General features: G+C 42.2%; 4 protein-coding genes across 5 annotated transcripts; 3 read left to right on the forward strand and 1 right to left on the reverse strand.

The window, feature by feature from the left end:
• The first annotated feature begins 11 nt into the window (after positions 1-11).
• On the forward strand, positions 12-4054 carry kctd14 (potassium channel tetramerization domain containing 14). The gene is made up of 4 exons (XM_082504303.1): positions 12-222; positions 2147-2371; positions 2772-2906; positions 3023-4054. Exons 1-4 carry the CDS (start codon positions 169-171, stop codon positions 3332-3334), a joined length of 726 nt encoding a protein of 241 aa, XP_082360429.1. The 5' UTR covers positions 12-168; the 3' UTR covers positions 3335-4054.
• A 3588-nt stretch (positions 4055-7642) lies between these two features.
• LOC309687100 (uncharacterized protein) lies at positions 7643-10901 on the forward strand. The gene is made up of 3 exons (XM_082501821.1): positions 7643-7716; positions 8809-9280; positions 9804-10901. The coding sequence occupies exons 1-3, from the start codon at positions 7677-7679 to the stop codon at positions 10141-10143; spliced, it is 852 nt and encodes a 283-aa protein (XP_082357947.1). The 5' UTR covers positions 7643-7676; the 3' UTR covers positions 10144-10901.
• Positions 10902-11845: 944 nt separating this feature from the next.
• On the forward strand, positions 11846-23846 carry ints4 (integrator complex subunit 4). Its single transcript, XM_082503051.1, has 24 exons — positions 11846-11966; positions 13222-13416; positions 13534-13651; positions 13735-13841; positions 13954-14068; positions 14275-14360; positions 14513-14563; positions 14658-14746; positions 15321-15441; positions 15767-15838; positions 15932-16106; positions 16559-16764; positions 16845-16987; positions 17084-17199; positions 17379-17512; positions 17685-17851; positions 18066-18159; positions 18245-18325; positions 18409-18539; positions 18641-18700; positions 18866-19025; positions 22289-22432; positions 23252-23372; positions 23488-23846. The coding sequence occupies exons 1-24, from the start codon at positions 11913-11915 to the stop codon at positions 23676-23678; spliced, it is 2931 nt and encodes a 976-aa protein (XP_082359177.1). The 5' UTR covers positions 11846-11912; the 3' UTR covers positions 23679-23846.
• On the reverse strand, positions 23843-27643 carry aamdc (adipogenesis associated, Mth938 domain containing). Of its 2 annotated transcripts, none has more exons than XM_082503094.1 (4): positions 27520-27643; positions 25373-25523; positions 25190-25285; positions 23843-24811 (listed from the first exon to the last, which is right to left on the reverse strand). In XM_082503094.1, the coding sequence occupies exons 2-4, from the start codon at positions 25502-25504 to the stop codon at positions 24671-24673; spliced, it is 369 nt and encodes a 122-aa protein (XP_082359220.1). In that variant the 5' UTR covers positions 25505-25523; positions 27520-27643; the 3' UTR covers positions 23843-24670. The 2 variants fall into 2 exon arrangements, with proteins under 2 accessions (XP_082359220.1, XP_082359221.1); XM_082503095.1 differs by lacking the exon at positions 27520-27643 and adding an exon at positions 26258-26312.
• Positions 27644-27768: the final 125 nt, after the last annotated feature.

A 27768-nucleotide genomic window follows, 5' to 3' on the forward strand; every position in this document is an offset into this window, starting at 1 on the left:
AGGGTAAATTAAAAAGTTTGATAAGAAAGGGAATCGTGTTGCAGCCGAGTGATCCATCTTCTCGGCACTAAAGAAGGTCCGGGTTAGGCCACGCCCCCTGGTTGCTACCTGTAGAAAAATGTAACAGGTGAACTCCCAGCTCCCACCCGGACCACCGCTGAAGACACGATGAGTCTGCCGGACTACAAATCAACAGAAAAACCGCCTTCGTCCGCGGCTCCGGTAAGACTGCAGCCCTCGGTGCGATCGTTTGGAAGTTTGGTGGAGCTGAAGGAAATCCTCCACCTGCTCGGGGGCTGAACAGGTGGATGCAGGTGTAGCCAGACAACAAATTATAACTTTTTCCAAAGTGAAACAGGGCAGATGTTTGCTGTGCTGCTGTTTCACGGCATTTTAATCTCTAACAGTTTTCCAGAGACGCGTTAAAGGGCGCTCTGGTTCACAGGAATCAAACTTCCAACTTCGAGGAAGTTTCGTCTGAAATGTTCCCAAAACCTTTCCTGCCGTTTTAGGATTAATGGGAACACCGTTTAACTTCTCTGTGCATGTAAAGGTGGAGCCGACGCAGTGAGCGGTGGGATTTCACCGACTTACTGAAGTATTGCTGTACTTTCAGTTTAGCAATATATGTAGTACTTTACTTGAGGAACAAGGAAAACGCTGTCATTCATTGGCAGCTACGGTCGGTTCCTTTACGGGCAAATGAGGCGCTGATACAAAGCAGTGCACTGTTACAGCCACAGCTCGGTCATAAAACAGCCACTAACCATCCAATTATAGAGGCAATGTTTGTGAATACTGCAGTCAGGAATGAGAATATTTCCAGAGAATATTTTTAATTTAGATGCTTAAGACCATGAAATGTCTCTGTGCATTGGTTTGGTTTTAACGCTTCTTTATAATATTTAAAGTGTGGTGCGCATGTTTCCTTCCAGTTTTTCTCAAATTAGAGTACAGTATCAGAGAAATGTAGTGTAAGTATCACAGGTAAGAGAGTAAAAAGTGACGCATCGCTGGGTAAGCAGCATTTTACAGCTGAAGCTGTTTACACTGTGGGTATGTCCCGGCTCACAGCGGTGAGCCTGTAGGGCTGATCTAACATGTCTGCATGTCCATGCATCTATTTTCTGCATTTTCCTGTCTTTTATGATCATGTGATAATAAAATAGGTGTTTATTTGTACTCAAAGAGCTTACATGCAGGCTAAATGTCCGCGCTCATGAACCATAGTAACATGGGACTTTTAAGCATATTATGTGGCACAATTAAAATAATTTAAAGAAAACAAACAACAGCAAAATGTTAAGAGACAATGTTTTTGTACATGGTGATTGTTTTTTTTTTTGTTTTTGGTTTTTTTTTTGTATAATCTTTGTAAAATCTGTTGAAATCTGAAATTTTTATATGTGAATCCTTCCTCTGAATTTAGTGGCATCAGGTAAAAACTACAATATATTTCAAATCTACACTGTTTTCATTAATTTTATATTTTTTAAATGAATATATAATAAACAAATAAACATGTGAAAGGCGTTATCCATAATTTTAATGTTAGTCCTGTGAGGCCGCCCTGACAGGCTGCTTCAGTGTTGACAGACCATGAAGGAATGCAGTCTTATCTACCTGTGCAAATCATTAAGTGGGTGATTCATGCTGCCTGACAGCCTTGCAGAGCTACACACAGTCTGTGCATTCAGGTATTTATTTAGCTTTCTCTATGTGCAGAAAATACTCTTTAAACTCAAGTGAAAATCCTTGTTGTCAGGAATGATCAACATTCAAACTGTATGTAAAGTAAAATGAGCACGCTCCATCGAGACAAGGGGAGGGAAAACTACAAGATGAATATGGATCATCCACAGGAGATGTCTTAGAACCCTCCTTCAAATGCAAACACTTCTAATAAATATGATTAATTTTAAGACTAATTAGTTGTGTTGCAGATTTTGCAAACTAAATTGATCTATTATTGGTTATGTATGACTTTGACTCACAATAATAAGATAAAAGCTGCTTAAACTTTTGATTTATAATCGTCTGTATTTGAGCATGAGGCTGCACATAAGCCCAGTGTTTAAATACTGTAACTGTTCCTGCAGTCATTTGGTGCACTCTGCAGAAACCTAAATATCGTCTTTTTCCTCAGAACTTTCATGTTGTGCAGTTAAATGTCGGGGGTCACCTGTACACCACCACTCTGAGCACGCTCAGGAAGCACTCCGACTCCAAGCTGGCGGAGATCTTCAGCGGACCGCCCAAACTGCGTACTGACACACAGGGACGCTACTTCATTGACCGCGATGGGTCACACTTTGGAGCCATCCTGGAGTTCCTGAGATCAGAACAGCTGCCCAAGGAGAACATCCAGGAGGTCCGACTTATCACGATGTAGCTCTGCTCGTATAAAGCTCCATATTTTTACTTTCTGATTCTACTAGACTGGCTTTGGATGATTCACAATTCAAAATAATCCTTTTTTGTATTTACTGGGCTTTGGCGCCACTGGCACAAACTGTTTTAACTCCTCCTCCTTTTAATTAAGCTTTCTTCTGATTGGTTGCGCCTGCAAACCTGTTAGACAGGGAAGATTATTAGGACTGTCCTCACACTGTTTGGCCATGTTTAATATGAACATCCGCCATAAGTTTACATCGAAGAAGTTCTTAATCGTTTTAAAGTATTTAAGATATGAATATAAAACCAGTTTAAAAAACAGGGGGTGTGCCCTGCTGCCAAAATGAATTTTAAGTTTGCAACTCGTGTTTCTGCAGGTTCATAAGGAGGCGATCCACTACAACATCAAACCGCTGATCAAACTCTTGGAGGAGACTCCTCGGCTGTTTGGAGAGCTGGTGGGAAGGCAGCAGTTCCTCTCCAGAGTCCCACACTACAAGGAAAACATCGAGGTGAGCTGCACTCACACCAATAATCCACGACTGTTTGTAGTTTACACTCCTACTTTGGAATTCATGCAACTTCACATTTCCACTTTTTGAATGATCATTTAGAATTTTTCCTCCAGGTTCTGATTCGTATCGCCAGGGCCGAGGCCATCGCCGCACGCCACTCCTACATCATCATCTGCGTGCTGAGGACGGAGGAGGATTTGGGCTTCTATGATAATGCCATTAACAGCTTGGAGGCGGCTAAGGAGTCGGTGGTGACGTTCGGGCCGTGGAAGGCCGCCCCGTTGGTCAAAGATCTGCTGGACTGTGTAAAGATGGACATCGAGAACCAGGGCTACAGGGTGAGCATCCAGCCTCACGCCGTGGAGAAGAGCTTCCTGTCCAGGAGCTATGACTACTTTTATCAACTCACATTCACCTGGTGGTGATGAGACGGCTGAACAAAACTTGAAACCGTGCATACTCTTTCTTTAAAAAAATTACAGACTGCACTTTGTTATGTTTTTGTTATAGAGCCACACTAAAACAAAGGCTCAGTAAAGCATCGGTCTATCATTAATTTCAAAGGTACTGATTTCCTGAAAGATGGAAAAAAAAAAAAAAGAGGGCTTGTAGCTTCTGCTTGTGATGAGTGAAGTGCATCTTTCCTAGTAGCCAGCAGGGGGCGACTTCTCAGGTTTCAGAAGTCCAGCTGCCCTCAGGGGACACTTTAGTGATGAGTTTGGGGTCTTACTCTCTAGCTTTCAGTCTTGTTTACTAGGACATGATGATATGTTTTAATCATTGTCTCTGTTAGTGTCCAGAAGGACTTCAGGCTGGGGCAGCCTTGTGATTTTCATCTGCCTGTCTGTGTTTGTCAGTCAGAGCTACGCCTCACCGTTTTTTCCTTTTCAAACTTGATATTTTTATTTAAACAATAAATGTTCAGCTCAAGGCTTCACAGCAGGACCTGAATAATCAGTGTGTGATGTTGCATTATGGCTATGTTAATGTTTTATGTACAGTCTGTGGGTTTAAGCGCCTGCTGCCAAGCAAAGATTTCTATCTTTTAATTCATTTCAGATGCTTATAAATATAAATGTTGGTTCATATTCAGTGCTGTGTTGAACAAACACTAACTACTCTATTATTAAATCTTCTTGTCCACCCGCAGGTCTCAGTAGTAACTTGTTTAATTAGATGGCATCGTCCACACGTGAAACTCATCCTACTGTCGTTACTGTAACACGAGCCACACAGCTTCTTGCATACGATTTGATGCAAATAATAAAAAGCAATTACAACATTTAGTCAAACAAAATGTCTGAATTTAGTTTTTCACATATTTCCTAAATATTTGGAAATATGTGAAAATGATAACTCAACAGTTATGTGACATTTAAATTTAAAGAATTTAAATAAAACTCGGTTTTTGTTGGTCAGATTTCTTTCTTTTTTTTTCAATCAAACCTAAATACCTAACCTAAATATCACAGAGAGAAAAGTAGTGTGATCGAAAACAATCCACAGGACAGCAGCCACGTACGTCTCCTACATTTACAGCACAAATGATCTTCGAGTGAACACAAAGACGTTTAGAAAGGCAAACAGCTGTGAAGTGTCTATGACGGGTCAGGTTTGTCCGTGCCCTGCAGAAAATCAGCCCCGTAGTAGAACTGGATCAAAAGAAACAAAATCAGTTTTTCTTTTTTGTTGACCAAGTGTACCAAAGGGTTTCTTGTTTCTCCAATTTAATTGAGAAATCAGTGTTTGGTTTTATTTACCTAAATTGATCAAGGGGCCTAATTAAGACAGATCTTGGATTTGGTCACTTGGCCACATGATTTCATACAAATCCAGAGTGATGGTTTCTTTCATAAAAAGCAACATGTCCAGTGATCCTTGGCGTTAACTGTCTGGTCATTCAGTCCTTAGCGTGTTGCTGTGTTAGACTTTCTAACCAAAGGTTGGTCCTTTAGTATAAAACTTCATACACTGTAGCCGGGGAAGTTAAGTCAGTGACGAAAAAAAGAGCGTCACACACACGACAACCAAGCATTTCACAACCCAGTTTAAGAGAACTAAAAAGGTCATTTAAAAAAAAAGAACAAGCGTCCTGACAGAAAGCAGAGCAGTGTTTGCCACAGAGCAGGGCATAGCATCCATCAGCTGTCTCATGTCAGACCACATCCTTTGTGATCAGAGTGTGACTAAACGGCAACAAACAGCGGTTACAGGGGCCGATTGTGCAGCTCGGAGGCCACAGATAAGAAAAAATCTGGGGTCGTTTCCACAAGCAGCCCATGAGTGTCCTGCTGGTGTGTCTTCCACAACATTAACCTAGATTTGTTAACATGATAAAATTACAGACAATCTTCAGTTTTCATCTAAAGGACGTTCAAAAGAAAAAACAAAACTAGCAAGTAGCACTGCTGCACACAGTGAGCTTGACAGGGAGCATTTAATAAAGTCCCAACAGCTATAAATACCTAAGTTGGTCCACAAATATTTGGTGAATTCATGAGTGAATGTTTGGTCGCTGAAAAGTCAGATGGCAGAATGTTAGCAGCTGACAAGCTCTTCTTGAAGAATTTCTTCGAATTTTAGCTCAAGTGCAGGATGACGCGCAAAGAGAAAAAAGGTTTGCTGAGGTATTAGGTCAAAGCACGATTTCTTCCCTTGTTCAAAGAAAGAGGAGAGGTGGACACGTAGCATACAGTATTTTCACCACAATGACACAATTGCACTTCCTCACAAAAGCCCCTGAGGATGAAATATTGCACAAGATTTCACACCCTGGATCTCATTATAAGAAAAGTGATGCTGCTAAGTGACAATTCAAAAAACTCAAAAAACAACGTTTTTGTTTGTGTTTAACACAAACGCCGTTACTCAGCTCTGAGCGTGAGCAGACATCTTTTTATTCTTTGCTGTTTCACAAAACTGTGCCACCTGTGATCAGCCCAGCAGCACTGTTTGACTGGATCATTTGAGCAAAGCATAAGAGTGCAGTTAACAAGTCCTCTAATCTTGCTTTAAAGCCACAGGTCAGGCACCTTCAGGCAGGCACCAGTAGCAGGAATGAACTGAGCAAATCTAAATTAAAAATAGATATCAATATAAAGATCGATTATTTAGAATTATGTTATTGTGTTGGCGTTTATTTCACTAAAACTTTGGATGTCTAAAGTGGAAAATATCAGAAGAAGTTTGAAAACCACTGATTGAAACCACACACTGTAAAAGAGATGAACACAGCTGCTGTATCACCCACTGGTCTGGCCTGTGCATCTGAAGCTTCAGTGTTTGCATTTTGCCTTCTGACATGTTCGTTTTTCAATGTTGAGATGGAAGCTTTGAGTGCAAAGACCCAGCTGGGTTTTCAGTATAAGGATCCTTGTGCTCTTTTGCGTTCCTGTTTTTTGTGACCACACAGACCCTGCAGAGAATTTAAGCTACAGTCCACCGTCCGTCCACCTTTGATTATAAAGCACTTTAAAACAACTACAGCTGACACAAAGTGCCTTACATTGAAACCAAACAAAATAATAAAAATACGACATAATAAGATATAAATAAAACCATAAAAAAAGATTCAAGCAAACACAAACGTCTGGGATGATTTGTGTCTCACAGGAAACCAAATGATGTGTCAGATAATTCTATTAAAATGCTCCAGAATGAACCAGCACCATAAACATGGTGGAGAGGTCCAGTTTAGTGACGCCAGTCTGGCTCCTAAAAATTGATTAGTGACCACCTAACAACCACCGGTCATCAGGGGAAAATGAGTATCCTAACTGGATGTGACTGGTTGCTGGAGACTGCTGTGATGTCAAATGCTAAAGCTTAATTCATGCAGGTCTGCAGACCAGTCAGTGACCCACCAGTAAGCACCAGGTGGTTGTTGTCATTGAGTAAAACTCCTTGTAAAACGCTTTACTGCACGCTGCTGCACCGAAAGCCTTTTTGGAACAGCTTTGCACTGCAGGTTTCTACAGTCACCCATAGTTTGTATGGAAGACGCTGACTTGTCTGCAAACAGTCACCGACTACAGGCCACTCTGCAGCGAGTCTGTGACTGCAGCACAAACTGGAAACAGACACCCTTGAATCATGTTGATTTGGCAGTGAGGCACAACTTGTACTTTGAAGTTGTTCGTGGACAAATCTGCGTCTTCACTGCAAATGCATAGCCGCAGCAATCTGCCACTAACTGAAACGATCACTAGGAAGTTTTGGGTGTGGCACCCTGTTTGTAACTGAGACAGCCACCAACCTCCTGCAACCACTCATCATTTTTCCCTGGTTACTGGAGATTACCAGGGAGTTGCTGTCCAGTCTAGGCCTGTGTCACTACAGCTGTATCCAGTGTATGTAACAGTATTTTAGATTTTATTCTCTTAAAAACATACAAGGTACTGTGAAAATCCTTTCACATGGTATCCAAATATGTATGTTTGCAGTTTGGAGTAAAATGCAGAAGCAGCACAGGTCTGATGGGCAGGGACAGCAGGAGCTTTGATGTGGTTTAAAGAAATGGAAAAAGCTGCTCGTTATAAGCACAGAAATGAGCTTTCACACATAAACACATTTTACTGAATGTGTTTGTGATGAAAAACATTTAACACGTCGTGCTAAATACCTGTGAGGCTCGTATCAGTGAGGCTGAAGGCTAATGTGAGCGTCCTGTTTAGTTTGGGGTAACACAGGAAATGAAGGCGGCAGTCTAGAAAGAGCTGAGGCAGCAGCGACGAGAACAAAACGCGCTGCGGTGTTGAAATCACAAACATGATGAGAGTCCTGCTGCTCACCAGTCTTCTCCTGACAGGTACAGATTGTTTGTTGTTGGTTTGATTCTTAGCTACAGAGGTTTCTCCTTTTTTTGAGATTTGTATTCTTTAAAAGCTCTTTTAAATGTAAATGAACACGTGTCTGATGAAGACACACAGAAAGAAGTTTTGCTTCACTTGAATTACTTTTACTTTTTTATCTAATCTTTTTTTTAGGATCCATTTATCCAATCGTTTTAATATTCAGAACTGATTGTGATTAAAAATGAAATCTGAAACACAGACCTCACGAAGGCAAAGCTTTTATCTCCACACAGGGTTTTGTGTGACTTTTTGGATGTGTTTGATTGTTTGCAGGTTTACTCACAAATAGATTTGCATGAAAAATCTACAGGAGGTGTAAAAGTCTCCCAACTTGTGAGAAAGTGAGAAATTGTCTTAATTTTCTCATGAAAATAAAATTCAAATTAAAAACTTCAAACATTAACATTAAAACATTTCGAGAGACTCACACGTGGAGGGAACTTTTAGTCTGTAACTTAATTAAAATTTACATTTAAAAGATTAAAAATGTCATTTTATTCACTGTTATTTGTTATCCTATTTACAACTCTGACTTTTAGGTTTCCATGTCTGTTCCTAATGTTTGATGCAGATCTGTAGTTCTGAACTGTAGCCAAACAATTTATTGGCTTTTTTGGGGGGGTTGTGTTTTCCCTCTTTGTTTTTTTGTCATATATAAAAAAATTTTAATCTCTCATTTCAAATACATTCAACAGGGCGGCTGACTGTATAAAGGTGATTATAGACACAGGGGAAAATCGTTGGTATGCAATTTGGTCCTCGACCTTTTGTCATGTTGGCCTCGTGCAGGGAGTTCTCTGACCTTTTAGTCTTTAAGTCTTAAAAATGTGCAAACAGCACAAGCAGGGAAAGTCTTTCTTTAAACTGCTTTTTTTTTTCCTTAAAATGAAAATTACAGACTACAAAGTTGGACTGTACTGTAAGAAAATATTAAAGAGCACAGATGTTTGAATATTACTGCATACTAAATTGCTCCTTTTAGATCTTTCATGTCTTTCATGAAGGTTTTATCAGATTTGTTTAAATAAAAAATCTCTTGTTGACAGGTGCGAGGTGCAAAAAGGACGTGTTTGTGTACAGCACAGTTGGAGGAGACGTTCTTCTTCCATGCATGGTGTCCTCAGACTGCTCCGCCATCTCCTGGACCTTCTTTAACAAAGGCACGGACGTGCGGTTCGTCCATGAGGTCGTCAATGGGAAGGTGACGGCCGATTCAGACAAATCCAGCCGTATGACCTTCACATCCAACTGCTCCATCAGCCTCCGCAACCTCAGGGTGCGGGACGCTGGATCCTACGTCTGCCTGAGGAACGACCAGCCTGTCACTGACGTTTACCTCTCCCTCCTCACAATCTCGTCTTTCTCCACCTTCACCGACCTCCAGCCTGGAGGAATCCTCTCCCTGACCTGCATCTTCTTCACTTATTATGACGCAGGGAGCTGCAAGTCATACTCAAAGAGCGTGTTCGGCCTGAGCTGGGTGGATGAGGATGGGAGAAAGCTGCCCAACAACAGCAGGTTGGTTTTTAGGTCATTTTATTTCTGTTAATCATAAAGACTATTACCATAAATAACCCATAACACATGTTGTGCTGTATTGCAATAAATGTTTTCTTTATTGCAATCATCTTAATAGATAACAATTTTTTTTATTTTAATCGTTTAAAAACAGCTAGTACCATTAAATATAAAATATGAGAAAAAGTAAAAGATTTATTTATTCTTTATCTAAGGAGGAAAATATTTCCTGTTATTAAAAAAATCTAAATTGCGAGAGTATCTGAGCTGAATTTAGATAGATGAGGTTCTAATACAGACACATACACACAGCAAAATACACAAAATGAGTATATGAGATAAAGACTGAATAAAAAAAAACAACCAGAATTATAAACTTATATTTTACATTATAAAAGAAAATGTAAGTCAAATTAAATTATTGTCTCAGACCAAAACTAAAAGCAGAAATGTTCAGGTGAACACTGCCTGGTGATGAACGACAGCTGTGTGATGTTTCTCTGTCCGTTTCACCTCTGTGCAGGTACAACCTGACCAGCCACACTCGCTGCAACATCACTCTGGTGACAAAACTCCAGAAGGACGACAACAACAGGAGGTGGAGGTGTCTGGTGAACACCACAGAGAACAGCAGAGCCGTGTTTCTGGACTTCAGGTCTGCCTTTTTGTTCCAAAATAATGATGATGACAGCCTGAATCCTTCGGTCACGGCGATGTGTCAGGTGAAGCTGCCCATCAGCCGCATCGTGCTCTGTGTGGCCCTCCCGATCATGGTGACCATAGTGGCATTCTTCACGTGGAAGTCGGACCGCGAGAGGGCCAAAGCATCAGCAGAATCCTTCATGCTCCACGAGATCAACTGACCGTCCATCACTGCAGGATTTTTGTAGTATTTTCACTTCTCTGGCCCCTTTTCAATCATCACATCCTCATGGATCCTGTAAGAGAATACTACTACAGTTATGTTGCAGTATTGTATTATTAATGACATATTTTGCATGTATGCAAAAAAAAGGTTCTTGTTGTTTTTTAGTTCTTTGTTTGTTTGGTTTTTTTGATTTGTTTTTACTGCTGAAATGTGTAAAAAACGTCGCCTGGATGCGATCTGTTGCTATGTTGCGTTGTTTTAAAGCCTGTATAGATCTTTCAGCACTGATGGTACATTTCCAGATGTGCAAGCCGCCGGACCAGGGGCATAATCAGACCCAACCAATATAACCCCCCAATAAAATTATGAATTATCTTGCATAAATAGGCTGTTGATTTTCTTTACTGATTTCAGGTATTACCAGCAAAATAGTTGCATGTTTAATCATCTGGGAATTTACCCAAATTTATTTATTTATTTAGACAGAGATCTTGACCCCCATTGGTAAACATTATTCTGAAAAGTTTCCACAATTTGTAGACAGTTTTTTGGAGCTTGGTGAACCTCTGTCCATCCTCTCTTTTTATACCTGGTCTGTTACTGACCTGTTGTTAATTAACACAGCTGTGAAATGTCCTCCAGTTGATGCTTTTTAGTACCACTTACTTTTCCAGCCTTTGTTGTCCCAACTTTTCTCAGATGTGTTGCTGCCGTCAAATTCAAAATGAGCTAATGTTTTATAGTAAAATATTTCACTTTAAACATTTTTAATGTTTTGGTGTTGTATGTTGAATAAAATGTTGGTTTATGAGATCTGAAAATAATTGCATTGTGTTTTATTTACAAACTTTGTTGACATTGGGGTTGTAATTGTCTGAAATCGCTAAAAGTGTGCGAAGATGCAAGGTCATAGCTTCACTGCATTACACAGCTACAAAGTATTACAAAGCTAAAACAAATAGTAGATCATCCAAATATCATTACTCACATTTGCTTAAATAGAAAAATAGTAAATACGTGCAGTGATTCACTGAAATATGCATATATACAAAACAAATAGGAACAACAAGAGTACAATTCTAACAAGTCTGAAAAGTCCATATTTGGCATGATCACCTTTATTCATCAGCACAGCTGTCTTGTAATTTCTATAAGTGGTCTTCAGGAATAATCCTCCAGACTTCTTTAAAGCTCTTCTTTGGATTTCTTCTGGTCTCCATCAAGATGATCTCACACTGCTACAGTGATGCTGAGTCTTTCCAGATGGTATTGGATTCCAAGTTCCCCAACATCACAGGATCCAAACCACAACAGAGCCTCTTGTAGAGACCCTCTGCTGTACCTCTCTCTTGACCTCCATATGTCAAATTTCCTCCAAATGTTAGAGACACACTGCACATTATGTTGAAATGTGCCTAATTGTAGCTAAGTGCCTAAAGAATCAACTTAAAATAGCTTATTTTGCTAGTTGCCTGTTACGTGTAGACATAATACTGGTTTCTCCCTTGACTTAGAGGCTGTCTTATGCTTGAAGAGGTGAAAAGGTGTTTAGTGAAAAAGAAAGAAAATATTTTTTGCATATCAAATCTGACATAAAGCTATAAAAATAAACAAAATGAAAGTATGTATAAATATTAATATCCAAAATAATAATTAAAAGATCGATGTCGCGGACATGGACAATATCAGGAAGTTACGGAAACTGTAAAGGGACAATTTATCCTGCTGCTGAATGGAAACGCTTAGCTAACTGTGTTCATAAACATGGCAGCACATCTGAAAAAGCGAGTTTATGAGGAATTTTCCAAAGTTGTACAGGTGAGCACATTATAACCGTCTCGTCAGCTGTTGTAAACTTAGAGTTTAAACGTTAAAGAAATAGCTAAATGTTACAATTCTGCGCCAAGTACCGTGTTAGCTAATGCTAAAAGATAGCCGCTCACAGTCACAACACAACATGGATCCTCTGAGAGTTTAGTGCAGAGGAAAAGCACAACTTATTCTGTTTAGTGCTTTTATTCTTACACACAGTATAGCACGGTATCCACTGACAGTGGCGTTTTACGCTTTGGAAGCTCAAAAAGAAACCGAGTTGTTTACATCCGATTTAGCATTCACGTCAATCATTAATCCGCTAACTGAGCTCGTTCGCATGTTCTGAGTTTTTCCTGCACAGAGGAACTTTTGGCTCCTCTCACAGAGGATTTTTAGCCAACGTAAGAGGAAACTGTAATAGCTGTTCGAAGCAGTGCTGTTATTAGCCGTTTATGCGTCATGTCATTCGTTTTTGTGGATCTTGTGGCTTCATTAAGCAACAACATCCAGCTCGCAGTGGGGCAGTTTGTTGTTAGTGTGACGAGAGTTGGCACCTCACGGTCCGAGGCTACGGTTCTCAGACAGAAAAGGGTTAACTTGCCTTTGAGGTTACCAGTGTAAACTACAAGTTTAAGCGTCGCAGCTTCTTGGAGATGAGTGAGAGGAGAGCAGAGCAGGAGATTTAAACAGCGTCTGCAGTAATGGTCACAACGCAAAGGTCTGTAGTGATCAAAGAGGAGCAGCTGATTTACTGGATGAACTATGTTCCTACTCTCACCTGTCAGCATGACCTCTCACCTGGGTGGTGACCAAAACAGTAGGATTGCAGATATACGTGGCCTAAATGAGCTGTTTCTAGAGATGGAGCGAGGAACTGAGAGAAAAATGAGACAATTGATGGTTTGAGCTTCTTACTGGGAAAGCTTTAGTACGCCTTCTGGGTGAGATGTTTCAGGCAGGTATCACTGGGGGGAGACCCCTGCGAACACCCAGGCTTGGAAACACCTCAGTACCCCCCAGAAGACCTGAAGGAGGTGAAAGTAAAAAGAGGTCTGGGTATCCCAGCTTAGACTGCTGCCCCTGTGACCTGGATTAAAAAAACAAAAACAACACAGGAGAACATGGATAAATGGACAGTAGCTCTTAGTATATATGGTCAAAAAGAATAGATGGCCCAGTTAGAGAAAAAAAGATTATATGTCAGGAGATTAGAGATTAGATGCTTTTTGTAGTTGCAACTGTGTTTTTACACTTACAGATTCCACATGAAGAAACTCCAGCCAAAAAGCTGCGTCTGTCCAAACCCAGTAAGTCTGCCGCTCTTCACATTGACCTTTGTAAAGCCACCAACTCCACCGATGCCCTGCAGTACCTGCTGCAGTTTGCACGCAAGCCTGTGGAGGCAGAGAGCGTGGAGGGTGTGGTCAGGATCCTGCTGGAGCACTACTACAAGGTAAAGAGTTGTGGGTATTTTTTTTCTCCTTTTTTTAAAAATAGAGTTGATAAGAGCAGAATTCCCAGTGTCCTAAAAAAAAGTCAAACTGCTAATGATGACGATTCTTTCTTCCAGGAGACGGATAACTCTGTGAGGCTGAAGATTGCCTCTCTGCTCGGCCTGCTCTCTAAAACGCAGGGCTTCAGCCCCGACTGCATCGTTGACGATGCCATTAACACGCTCAGCAATGAGAGTACGACACATCTGAACATTTATCCATCTCCAACACTCAGAGAAACTTTCATAGCAAACTGTTTTGTTTCTTTGTGTGTTCAGAGTCCCATCAAGTTCTCGCCCAGCTGCTGGAGACCCTGCTGGTCATTGGTACACAGCTGCCCGAGAGTCCTGCACTGAGACTGAGGCTCGTAGAGGTGGCCTACAAGGTGACACAAACACTTATTCAGAGTCCATACACAGAAGTCGTCATTACAAATTCAACAGGACTTTCTGCACAAACCAGTAAATGTCCTCCTCGTTTCTCTTCTCTCCTCTTAGCATCTCTCTGATACGTATTTTGGGGTGAGGAATAAGTGCCTGCAGCTCCTGGGATGTCTCGGCATGGTGGACGCTCCCCTAGGAAAAGAAAACGAGGGCGCGGGCACATCCTTAGGTTTGTATACATACTTATTGTATTTATTTTACCTAAAGCTTAAAATGTTAAAAATACAGAGAGGTAAATCCATCAATACATCCTTCTGTATCTAAATTTGATGTCTGATTTAGTTTAATCCTCAAAACATATTTATGTGTCATTATTTATTGTGCTTTGAGTTGCTGTGTGATGGTTTTTATGGCGGCCTGCTATTTTGCCTCCAGGAGGATTGAGGGATGTCCAGAGCATTATCAGCGACTACTTTGGAGACCAAGACCCCAGAGTCCGCACTGCAGCCCTCAAAGCCATGGTAGGAAAACCCTGTAACCCCCCCTGCACTGCAACCAGCACTAGACTCATGTGTTTAGGAACCAAGCACAGTGAGCTTTAAGGAAAACAACCCACTCTATTTTCAGGTTTCAATAACTCTGCTTGCTCTCTGTGCTGTTGTTTGTTTTCCAGCTGCAGCTGCATGAGAGAGGGATGAAGATTCATCAGATTATTTATGATCAGGTACGAGCAGAATACGTCCTCACAGCTTACTGCACTCCCACTGTAGTTTAGATGTTTAATCCAACCTTCTGTATGTATTCTTGTGTGTTTGCAGGCCTGCAGGCTGCTCACAGATGACTATGAGCAGGTCCGTTCTGCAGCAGTGCAGATGGTTTGGGTGCTCAGTCAGCTGTACCCAGAGAGGTGAGGAGACCCGGATTCTCATACTCAGTTTCAGTCAGTGTAGCTGTTGAGTTTGTTCCGCTCTCTGGATCAGAAACCACGACTGATGTCTGAAAAGATAAATCCTAACTGCTGTCTGTAAGCACTGTCTCTGCTGAAGTGCAGAAACCTTCATGAAACTTCCATGTGCGACGACTTTATATTTAGCCCAAGGCTACTTATGTTCTCGAAAGAAGAAGTAAAAATAAAACAAAACAGAAAGCTGCCAGCTTTTCTGTGCAACAGATAATTCCAGCAGAGTGTTGTTAGGTCCAAGCCCTTTAAAAACATCATTTACAGGTAAAAGATGAATAATAAAGTAAAAGTCCCTTAACCTTCAGTATATGTGTTATTCTTTCCAGTGGTAGGTTTGATTATGGTTTATCCAGAACATTTACTCTGACTTTTTCACAAAACAGTATTGTTGGAAAAACTGCCGTTCATAAATGTTTGTTTTTTTATATTTTCATGTTCCTTCTGGATACAAACTTTGCTTGTAAGCAACATTTCTCCAGTTTTTCTGATTTGTAGCTTGTTGATGTTTCTGTCCAATCAGCATTGTACCCATCCCATCATCCAATGAGGAGATCCGGCTGGTTGATGACGCATTCGGTAAGATCAGTCACATGGTCAGCGATGGTTCCTGGATGGTTCGGGTGCAGGCCGCGAAAACATTGGTGAGTAAACAAAGTCTTCCATGACAACAACATCATCATCAGCAATTAAGTCAGTTTGATATACGGGACACAAACCTAGAAGAAGTCCTCACATGAAGAATCCACAGGTGGACCCATGTGTCCTCATATCACTGTAGAAACGATGTAATGCAGCACCAAGGATGGCTCACCCACCACTCAGGAATCTTACCTAATCCACATATTTACAATCTTTACTGAGTTTGCTCTCATTAAGTGGAAAAATGCCTGCAGATTAATGATGGGAAAGAAACTGTGTGTGAGGCAAATGGTGTTAAAGTGAAGCTTTTATGTTCTCGTGTGTCAGGGTTCGATGCTGCAGGTCAGTCCTCACTTCCTGGAGCAAACTTTGGATAAGAAGCTGATGTCAGACCTCAGGGTGAGTTAATTTTTTTTATCTGACAGTCTGTAGCAAAGTGATGTTGATCGGCACAGCTCCACTCACTCTCCTTTATTCCTCTTTTCCATCCAGAGGAAGCGCACAGCCCATGAACGAGCCAAGGAGCTCTTTGCTTCCGGAGAGTTCTCCTCTGGCAGGAAGTGGGCCGATGACGCCCCGAAGGAGAAACTGGACACGAACACAGTCAACCTCATTGCCTCGGGGGCTTGCGGAGCCTTTGTCCACGGCCTGGAGGATGAGATGTTTGGTAAAGGAAACCCAGCAGAGTTTTGGATGATACGTTCACTGAGTTCAGGCTGCTACAGCTAAATGTTCTCATAAATGTCTCAGGAGGTTACAAAGAACTTTAAAATGTTGTTTTAAATAATTATCTGCCAAATGATAAGACCTGCTGTGATGCACAGACTGCTATATAGCAGGTAACTCTGTCTGTGCATTGCATCCATAGATTCCATACTTGTAGCTTGCTAACTACACTTACTACCGTTAACTAGTAACTCCACCCGCACGTCTAAATGTGGTCACGTCTGGCTCCAAAGAAATGGTGTGGTGTGGCAGTGGACAAAATGAAGCTGAGTGTCTGCAGATATAAAGAGTTGAATGACTGAAGTAAATGCTGTTTTCTGTCTCCAGCCTCTGTTGAGGATTCATTTTTCTCTTTTTGCTGAATATTTTCTGGTGTTTTAAACTTTGTTTCAGAGGTTCGTATTGCAGCGGTGGAGGCGTTGTGCCAACTCGCTCGGTCATCTCCGAGCTTCGCCGAGAAATGTCTCGACTTCCTGGTCGACATGTTCAACGATGAGATCGAGGAAGTGAGGCTGCAGTCCATCCACGTGCTGAGAGAAATCTCCACCCACATCACGCTCAGAGAGGACCAGCTGGACACGGTGCTGGCCGTGTTGGAGGTATAAGAGCGGGGAAACGATCTGGAATCACAAACCCCGAGTGATGTTTTTGTGTCTGACTTTTCACCGTCTGTGCACAGGACTCGTCTCGAGACATCAGAGAAGCTCTCCATGAATTACTGTGTTACACCAACGTCTCCACTAAAGAGTGCATCCAGCTGGCTCTGCTGGAGCTGCTCAAGAACCTGAACAAGTATCCCACCGACCGTAACTCTGTCTGGAAGTAAGAGTCTACAGCCCAGTGTATAAATAACTCTGCAGAGCTGCCATGAGTTAAGCTGATGGTTTATTTATTTCTTTTTTAATTTTCTACCTTCAGGTGTTTGAAGTTCCTGGGATCCCGCCATCCTACGCTGGTGTTACCGCTCGTTCCTGAACTGCTCAGCACACATCCATATTTCGACACGCCAGAGCCAGACATGGACGACCCGGCCTGTATCCTTCACACACCTAAAGATCTCAAACACACACAGAGGAGCAGGAACCTGAGGAACGCCACCCACCGAGGGGCTTCGCAGGTCATCCATTATGACCTGTTGGTGCAGTTTGGCTGCTTTGTCTCTCCTCTACTGCTGTGCGCTGCGTTTCCTCTTCCTTGACTCTGTTGATCTCAGATATCGCCGTCCTGGTGTTGGTGTTCAATGCTGCCAAGTCGTGCCCCACCATGCCGGCGCTGTTCTCCGACCACACCTTCAGACACTACGCCTACCTGAGGGACAGCCTCTCCCACCTCGTCCCGCCGCTAAGAGTGAGAACTGAAATACTGCATCACATTACAAACTAGCAGCATTAACAGCCGCTTCACAGTCGGGATGCTTGATTTTTTTTTTCTCAATCATGTTTCTGAGAAAAATGTCCGTCCAACCTGGAAAACACGGTTGTCACACTCACGGTCCTTCCTGTCACTTTCTGTGTTTTAGTTGCCCGGCAGGAAGCAGGTGTACGGTCTCGACTCTGTGGACTCGGGTCCGGGTTCTGGTTCTGTGGAATCTGCTCAGCTCTTCCTTCAACAAAGTCTCAATAGAGTCAGCACCATCCAGAACCTGGAGGCACCTGGAGCCCAGGACCTGCTGGACTTGACCACAAGGTAAACGCACACAGTGAAGTGTGCACACGAAGCACGCAGGAAGGATTTGTGCTGTCACATTTTGAACATGTTTTATGAATGAATGCCAGAAATCCCTTCGATATTTTTTTTCTTGCAAACGTCAGATCATGAGACTTCCTGATATCCTGAATGAGTAACTGTAGGGATGTGATTGTTATTTGTGAGTAAATGAGTCGTTAACTGGTGTCTGCAGAGACCTGCTGCGGCTCGGCGAGCTGCAGACGGAGCTTGCTGGAGCTGCTGATTTCTGTGCTACATACCTGCGCTGCCAGCTGCTGCTAATGAAGGTAGGAGTGTGTTTCTGCTGCGGTTCTGAGTGTCTGCAAACAGACCTGTTCTTCAGATTCAGAACTCTGTCCCTCGTTTCTTCAGGCTCTGCAGGAGAAGTTGTGGAACATGGCCGTCCCTCTGTGCCTCAAACAAAACGTCACGGCCACAGCAGCGGCTCAGCAGGTCTCTCACACACACACACACACACACACACACACTGTAACAGCAACAGTGAGATCATGTGATGTGTGCGACTGTGTTTGTAGATCTTGGAGGAAACCTACAAGCTGGAGTTTCTGTACAGCGGCTTGGAGAGCAGACAGGTGGCCACCATACATCATGTTCGACTCCAGGCCAAAGCTCTGCAGCTCGTCCTGACTGCTCGCACCAGACAGGGGTAAACACACACACACACACACACACACACACGTGTGCGCGCACGCACATACACACACACACACATTCTGTACATACTTCCCAGCCTGTGTCTCTCCTCAGGTTGGATCTCCTCATCGGCAGCTGCGAGAAGTTTTTGCAGGATGTCGAGTCTTTTCAGAGGTATGTTTTTTCATTCTTTGTCTTTTTCAGACAGTGAGAGTTGAACTCGGCTCAGTCCATATCAGCTGGAGATTCATGTAATCTGTTGATGGTCTGTGTGTTATCGATGCAAAGGACAGCGTCGGACTGTCCTGACTCGCTGTCGGTGTTTCGTGCCTCCCTCAGGCTGTTTCTGACCGAGCTGCCACACCTCCAGGACAGTTTTGTGGATAAGCTCTTGGAGCTGATGCCGCGCCTGTCGTCCTGTAAGCCAGTGGAGCTGGTGAAAATCCTGCAAACGACCCTGAGACAGAGCGGCCTGCTGCAGCTCAGACTGCCCGAACAGGTGCGGTGAAAACACTGAAGCATCACAGCACGAGTTTTCATGACTGAAATCCATACAGCACTCATCTCTCCTTCAAGCTCGTCTCCCAGTGCTTCTGTTTAAGTGACTCTTTGGAAGGCTTTCTTATACCAGTTATTACACATCGCTCTTTATAAGGCGCTCTCAAGCATGCACATAACCAAGTGCTTACATACATGATAGAGTTGACTCTGAAGTAGCAGATTATAACCAAGAACAACAGTGACCCGCCCACCCTGGGGCTGTGGTAGCAACTAAACTTTCAAAATAAGAGTGGCCCTTCAACTTGAGCTTAATTTGGGGTGATTTTATTCATCTTGACCAAACTCTCACTCAGAAATCTCAAACATCAAAGCACAACTCAAATTATGAATTTGTCTAATTCACATCAGCACGCTCGTGGTTTCACGCCTGACCCGGAGACCCAGCTGTTACCTCCAGTTATAATCTCTCACATTCAAAGTTTATCTTTAAGTTTAAGTGATGAAATTATTAGAGATGGAGCGATCCGATATTACGTATCGGTGTGATACACACAAAACGCGCTACTTGGCGTAACCCAGCTCGGCGCATCGGAGCAGTATGTGTCACGTGACAGAGCGGCTGTTGTCGAGACCTGTCGGCGGTCTGTTGGAGCATTTGGAGCCTCGCTACATGCTTCCTAACCGCGGCGTTTCATCTCGGCGAAAACTATCCCAGAGAAGTAAAGCAAGTGTGTAAGTTCATCCCTGAATGTTTGCAGAGTATTTCCACGTTAAGCTTAACAACTGATATATTGAGCCACAGCTGGACTGGCCATCGGAGCTCCATACTGAGGTGAAAAGGAAGCGATTTGTCCCGTAATTCAGCTAGAATTAAAATATAGACACGAAGCTGGAGTTATTGTGTCTTTGCTGCGCAGTTGCATCTACTTCTCTCATTCACTCCCCCTCCCTCTCCTGTTATTACTTCAAACATGAAACTGATCAATGATCAGCTGATCGGCTTTTCTGCCGCAAGTCCGTCTTTCTTGTTTGTTTATCGCCCACTTTGCACTAGAAAGAGGAGACCAGCGGATAAACAACAGCAGCACATTTAAGCGTGATCAGCTGTTGTTAGAATTTATTTAATATTCATTTCTAGTATCAGCTGATGTTGGCTGGAGCCACAGCTGTAAAGCTGCTGGTCATGATGTCGGTTTGGATATGTGGTGAGAGGGAAACATGAGGATGAAACCAGGAGATGTCCTTACTGAATCATCAGAGCTGAACAGGTGATGGAGAAACAGGTTTACCTTTTAGGTGACATGGATGAGTTGAAGTTATGAACTGTTTCTGAGAGACAAATAACACCAGGATCCTTTTCTACATAGCTGACAGCTGGTAACTGTGCAGGGGCGGGTCTAGCAAAGTTTTGTCAGGGGGGCAGGTAGGGCATTAACAGGGAAAGGGGGGCACAAAGAAATACTTTTCTTTGTTATGTCATTTAAAAACTTTGAATAAATAATTATCTGAATCTTACAACAAACGTGGTCATCTGATTAAATGTATAGAAATCCATTATTGTAAATAGTAACTAATAAGTCTAATATACACCCTACTAGGGCTGCCACAAACGATTATTTTGATAGTCGACTAGTCACCGATTATTTATGCGATTAGTCAACTAATCAGATCATCATCCACTGGACGTAAAACTACAGCTTATTGCACCAGCAGCATCTGCTCTTATATAACTATCATTAGCTTACAGCTTTAAGCTTTTAAGGTGCTAACTAAAAATAAAGACAAGATGATAGTTTATTCAATTTTAATGAAATTTGCAGATTGTTTTGGTAAAGTTTAATAAACTCCTTGCTATCTAAAATATAACAGGACACCGGAGTATATTCTCCAGCATCTCACACTGATAATCAGCTGTCTGCTTGACGTTTATTCAGCTGTGTAAAAACTATAACTTTAATCTCAGCCAAACCGATTTACTCAGGAACAAATAAAATACTAAAAAAAAAAAAAGCCAAACAACAACATTTTTAATTTATCTAAGTGACTTATATATATATTTAACCTGAGTCGCGAAAGACGGCGGTGGGTTTGAAAACAATTTGCCGGGAGTCCGGTGTTCTCACGGCGCTAGTGACCTAGCCCCCGGCTAGCTATCGAGCTAGTGGGTAACAGACGTCTCCGAAAACGTCGGAGCGCTTTTGAAAATATGTGGTGTCCTGATAAACTGAGCCGATATTTGAGGTTTACACAGCTACATTCTCGCCTGAAAATATGTTAAACGTTTATTTTGTGACCCAGAAAGAATAATAAGAGTAATATTAAAACTAACTAGCTACCGCCATTGTTGGAAACTAAGCTGGGCCGCGCTATGAATTCTGGGACACAGCTGCTTCTTCTTCTTCGGGGTTTAACGGCAGCTGGCATCCTTGTACATGCAGTGCTGCCATCTTCTGTTTCAGTCCGTTATTACACTCTTAAATCCTGCTATTATTCCTGCGTCTTTTGCGATCTTACAAAGCTTCAAACGACACGTCGACTATTAAATCAGTCGTCGACGATTTTGATAGTCGACGTTGATTACATCGGGGCGGGGGGTGGTTCCCTAATATTTTTGCTGGGAGTTGGCAACCCTATTAGTGAGGTAGGTACTCTTTAAAATACCAGAATGGGGGATGGTGCAGGTTTAAGTTTATTAGATTGATCAGTGTTGCTGAACAGTATTTTTTGCATACAGGTATAACAGAGTAGCTTCGTTTTCTTGTTTTTTAAAACTTGAGTATGAACTTATACAAAATGCAGCAAGATATTTATAAAACACTGTTTTATTGATTACAAAATACACTATATCGGATTCATATCGGTATCGGCAGATATCCAAATTTATGATATCGGAATCGGTATCGGACATTAAAAAGTGGTATGGTGCCATCTCTATAAATCATAAATGTGTAACAGGTCAGACTGAGACATGGAGCGATCTAAAAACAGCAGCAGACTCCAGATGGCACGATAAGATTACAGAGGTGAACTTTCAGAATAAAGGTCGATCAAAGCTGGAGCCACTCTATATTTGAAACTAGTTCTTGAAATCTCATTTGCATGAATGCATTGTTTTAATTTAAATGTTCTTTTCCACCTGATATTTCCATTTATAAATAAAAGATTTCTGCATTTTTATGGGCGGAGTTCCTGAACTTTGAGCCTCAGAGACTGCAGCGGTGGTGTGGTTTGAGTTTTGTTTAATTTATTGCTGGTCATCAGATCCATCGGGCGACGGCGACCATCATTGAACCAACGGGGGAGTCTGACAACCCACTGAGGTTCACGTCTGGCCTGGTGGTGGCGTTAGACATTGATGCAACGCTGGAGCACGTCCAGGACCCCCAGAACACGGTGAAAGTTCAGGTCAGTTTGATGTGACGCCAGAAAGAAATCACTTCATCTACTTGAATCCCCCCCAAAACTGCTGTGAAGTGCCAAACCAACAGGTGGTGATCTGACTATAGAAGTGTTGGCCTGCAAACAGCGAACAGTCTGTCAACAATAAGATTATTTAACAGTGACGGGGGTCATTCAGATGAGTTTTTCTGATTGTTGATTTTGAGGCATTTGTCCTTGTTATTCAAATTATTTTTAATATTTTTTTTTCTCGACCTCGTTGTCGATCTCTGTCTCGACATGTAAGTGTTTGTGATTAGTGTTTAAAGACTATAGATTGTGTGGGTCAGCTGTAAACATGTTGGATTAATAAATTAACCCGAATCTGAAAGAGATCAAGGCGCACACCTTTGACACTGCAAGACAAAAATCTTTCTCTAAAGTGTCAGTCTGTCCTAAAACACTGTGCATGTGTGGATAAAAGACCAAAACACACAAAGTTTTGAGCGTGTAGGTTTTAAGCTTTAAGGTATTTAACAAAAATATTGCATTACCTGTTTAAAACAATGGCCACAGTCTTCCATTCATCCACAAATTAATTGCTCTCACACTGCGGGTATATTCTAGTGCTTCCAGCAGTTGTGGCTAGACATGCTTTTGTTTCCCCACCGATGTAAACGAGGCCTCGACAGTGCAGAGCCACTGACATCAAGCTCGGCTTACTTACAAACCTGCCAGCGAGTGCAGCTTAAATCAGGCTGTGCCGGTTATCATCCAGTCTTATAAGCACTGATTGGTTTGTATTTTACACCCAACATGAATGTTTACTACTCGCTGCCTCTGCAGGTTCTGTATCCAGACGGCCAGAGTCACGTGATCCATCCTAAACCTGGAGACTTCAGAAAGCCCGGACCCCACAGACACAGACTCATCACGCAGGTTTACCTCTCACACACAGCGTGGACAGGTCAGTTAATAACATGTTTTTTTGTCCTTTGAATATAAAGTTATAAAGCATCCAAACTAGTAAAAACTCTCGCTCCATCGTCACTTTGTTTCCTCCCCTCGTGTCTCTGCCTCAGAGCCGTCTCAGATCGAGGTGCGTCTCCTGCTGGCCTACAGCTCCTCCTCAACCTCCCTGACCTCCCCTTCCAAGCTGGGGTGGAGCGAGAGCTTGGAGAGCCTCCCGCCAGCAGAGGCCGCCGTCGAGGGAACGATTCCGTTTAGCAAAGCCGTTAAAGTCTTCATCATGCCCAAGCCCGCACGACGCTAACAAAGCGCCTCAGCTTTAACGTGCAGGACTTTTCTTCTTCTGTTCATCTCTAATTATAACTGTACAGGAAACCACTCTCATTAACGGTCAAGCTGTAGGAAGCACAAGACGGGGTTTTATGGAAAAAGCTTTTTGTATTCAATTATAAAGAAGAAGTCAGGTGGTCAAGTTTCATTCTCCACTTTTATTTTGTCACATGATGAATCAAACTGAACTCCTCCCTGTTTAGACAGCAGGTAACATCCATACATTTCAGCTTTTATAACATGTGACTGCATCTAAAGTCAACTCTAGAAGAGCTTTCTAAGATGCTCCACATTCTTTTCTGCCACCACCTTTAAAATAACTTTTCTCAGAGAGAAGGTGACTCGATTTGTGAATTCTCTTGTTTAAGATGTTTATTTACTTAAAGATTTGACTCTGTGTTAACCACAGTTTGGATGTTCTCTCTGTGCGGGTCTCTCCACCTGATTTTAAAATGGCCACAGGTGTGAATGGACCTAGTTTCTGTGCTGTGATTGGCTCCTGCTGAGCCTGTGGACAGAGACTAAGCCATGAAACAGCTGCAGGCAAAGATCAACAATCGTTCCACACGTTTACCTACAGAAACTCTGTTTCAACTGTTATCGGTGGCTCTTGTTGTTTGAAGGCTTCTTTTGTGCTGAATTCATCAGCAGATGAGTTTGGGCTTTTAAGGCAGGCAGGAAGCACACGGCTGTAAAGGAAAGAGTGCTCTCTAATGTGCAAAGCATGGAAAACTAATGAGCCCTGTAGCACAACAGAAAGCAGGAGAGTCTATCAGTCTATGCCCATTATTGTGTTTTCATAATCAGGAAGTCACAAATGCAAATGAGACTAAAATTTAGTCGGCAGCTTGTTTGCATCTTCACAGTGAACTCAAAGCTTCAGCACCACAGTGGGATATTCTCTCTACAGTGAAAAAGCTTGTAGAGTCCTCCTCAGGTGGCCATGTCAGCAAGGTAAGGGTGACATCAGCAGGTGGAGTGGAAAACCCCGCCCACCTTTGCACCCTGGCCGGCCAGTTTGTTGTATTCAGCGACAGCCTTCTCCGTCTGGAAGACTTTTACATCAACGCCTTTCTGCTTCACAAAGTCCAGGGTGGAGGAGGGAACCTGTTAGAGGAGACGATGGTGTGAATACAGTCTGACAAGCACAGCTCCTTAATCGATCCATCAGCGCTCCAACCACATCCACACACAGGAAATCGCCTTTCAGCCTCCAAAGAACGACCGTATTAGCCAGATTATTTGAATGGATGAACCACCAAGTCTGCAGTCTCATTCTTTTGTGATACTTTATCTAATAGGAGCAGCTTGTGCAACATGACTCGGTCATACAGCAGCTGAGCGTGGGATCTGTTTTATTACATCAAAGTAACAGAAAGCAAAAACTCTTTAAAACAAACAGAACAAAGGTGCTAAGACTCCAACCAAACTATAGTTTATATTTTGGCTTTATTATGTTTAAAGGAATAAATTGGTCTGTTTTACCTGCAGAGCCTCGCTCATGCCTCTGCCAATTACCAGCAGGTCGATTCCCTTCTTCAGCACCTCATCTAGGTCAGCAGGTTGCACTCCAGGGTAATGCTGAGGAGCATAAAGCTCAACATCACAAATTTGCTTCAGAGCTAATTTACAGCAGTCCGTCCTCATTTGGATTCTGGTTTCACTTACGTCAGTCCCAGTCTCTCTCCAGTCCCAGGCTCGGCTCCCTCCAGGCCAGACCTTACAGTCCTTGTAGGTGGAGGAGCATCCCTTCACCTTCATGTGGCCCCAGGAGAGCGAGGCGATCTCTGGAGATGACATGTTTCTTTGAGGCTACCTGCTGTAAGACAAAATAAGCAGTTAGCACAGCTTCTGAAATAGTGTGACAAGATTTCTACAAGCCATCGAAATACTCTGAAAGGTCTCATTAATGCAAGTTTGCCACAACCAGCAGGAGTGATTTATGTGCCCTTGTAAAATGTTCCCCTGCAGGTCAATAACAAAACTACAACTAACTACTACAAGAACAAGAGGGCCTACGTGAAACGTGCTGCTGATAATTCAGTTACTACTTCAGGTCCAAAGTTCTTTTACTTGCATTCAATCAAGTTTGACTCATTAGGAGGTTTATACTGAACAGGTGTATAACAACACCTAACAGCAATAACTTGTTGTGTAAATACAAGAATTCGATCAATCAGATCAAATTATTACATGTAAGCTGCCCTGTACAAACTGTGTACTTAGCACAGGCAAATTAGATGCTTACTTTAGCACACATAGATTGCACAGGGTTTAACTAACACACACACACACACACACACACACACTCAGTATCGCCAGCAACTAAAATCCTTGTCCTGCCATTTCTGTAAGTCGTGAGCTGACTGGGTCTATTTTTATACTTCTCACTTTTAACTCCAAACCAATATAAACCTGCTGTCAAACTCACTTACTGCATCTATTCAAACCGTACCAGACAAAATATTTACACAAACTAGCTGAAATCCTTTTAAAACAGTTTGTTAGGCTGTAACAGGAAAACATGAAGCTAAAGTCTGTGCTGCTGCTTACCCGTCTCGATGTCAACTCACTGAACACACCCCTCAAGTCATTCTTCCTCCCGTAATTAAAGGGACACGGACTAACCTGCGAGCTGTAACAGTCAGTCTATGATTGGTTGTTAATTATCAAGGGTGCTGGAGCTGAAACATCAGCCTTAGTAATAAAGTTTTCCGCACAGCTCACACAACCCTGAGTTTACCTGTGGACCTTAGGCTTGTGTGTTTCGTAGGTTTCAGTTCAGTTTCAGTCTCTCAAATAAAGTGGAATATTACCTGAAACATTTTAAATACACAAACCGTCAACAATATGTCACCTTATGTGGAACTGTCCTCCTGTGTGACCTGTCTGCACCCTTTTGAAAACTAGTTTCTTAATTCACAAAGTTAGAAGTATTGTGAACGTTAACATGAAAAATGTAAAAAGAAAGAAAGAAAGAAAGAAAGAAAGAATGAAAAGCAGCAACTGTGACTTTAATCTTATATGCCCAAAAAATTATGATACCAGAAACTATTATTCATGAATTAAACTAGTGGACTAAGCATGGACTCTTTAAGGGGACTGAAATAAAAACTACAAATACTACACTGATATACTATGCTGTGCATAAAAACACCCTACCATACGCAAAATCCAGTGAACTCACATTTAGGGGATGTTTACGGTACGGTACACCATACTAACAGATCCACTCGAATACTGCTAATGAACGTAGCTAGTTAAGCTTGCATTGTTTTTCCACATGTTTAGGGGGGTGCACCGTTCCTGGAAATACTGCAATACCAGGTCGATGCGTGGAGTGGACGGAGCAAGCCCCTATTCCATCTCCCTGTTCCAAAAATCAATTTAATATATGGTCCCCGGGTAGGGGACGTATCAGATATTAAACTGATAAGAACAGATACTACACTTGATCTTAGCCAAAAGGCCGAGAAGCGATACCGGGAATACGTCGGAGCAGACGGAGTCACTCCCCGCACCCTCTCCCTGACTCGCGGTCCGAAATCCGAAGTTAAAATTCAACAGTAACGTTTACCGTACAGTTTATGAAATAAACACAAAAACATTCAACTGAAGTAGAAGAACGAGTCGAAGAATCGCTACAAACAAAGTTATTTAAGAAACAATACGTCTTCCTGGTGGCTTCCTGGTTACGTAGTCTGCAATTGTCCAATCACAAACCGAAGCAGCAACAGAGCAAAAAGGCTACGAAATTTAACATTAAACTCCGAATTTACTGATGTTATCCCTGAAACCTGTCAAATAACTATTACCGAGTCCTCCGAAGGTGAAATTCACGTGGGTAGTCCGTGTTTCTGTTACGGGCTGCGAGGAGCCAGTGCTGCCGCCATTTTGGTCCAGAGAAGCCGCGCCTCCTCAACTCGATTCATTTCATAGAAAACAAAATATCGTAGTAAAATAAAGGAGCTTGTGTAGACAAATATATTATGCAACATTTAACTTGTAGTTCATTTAAATTATTAAAATTTAAAGAAAACAAAAATTACACGTTTAAATTTGAA

This window comes from Aulonocara stuartgranti, assembly GCF_965226115.1.
Source record: "Aulonocara stuartgranti genome assembly, chromosome: 14".
NCBI classification, from domain to species: Eukaryota; Metazoa; Chordata; class Actinopteri; order Cichliformes; family Cichlidae; genus Aulonocara; species Aulonocara stuartgranti.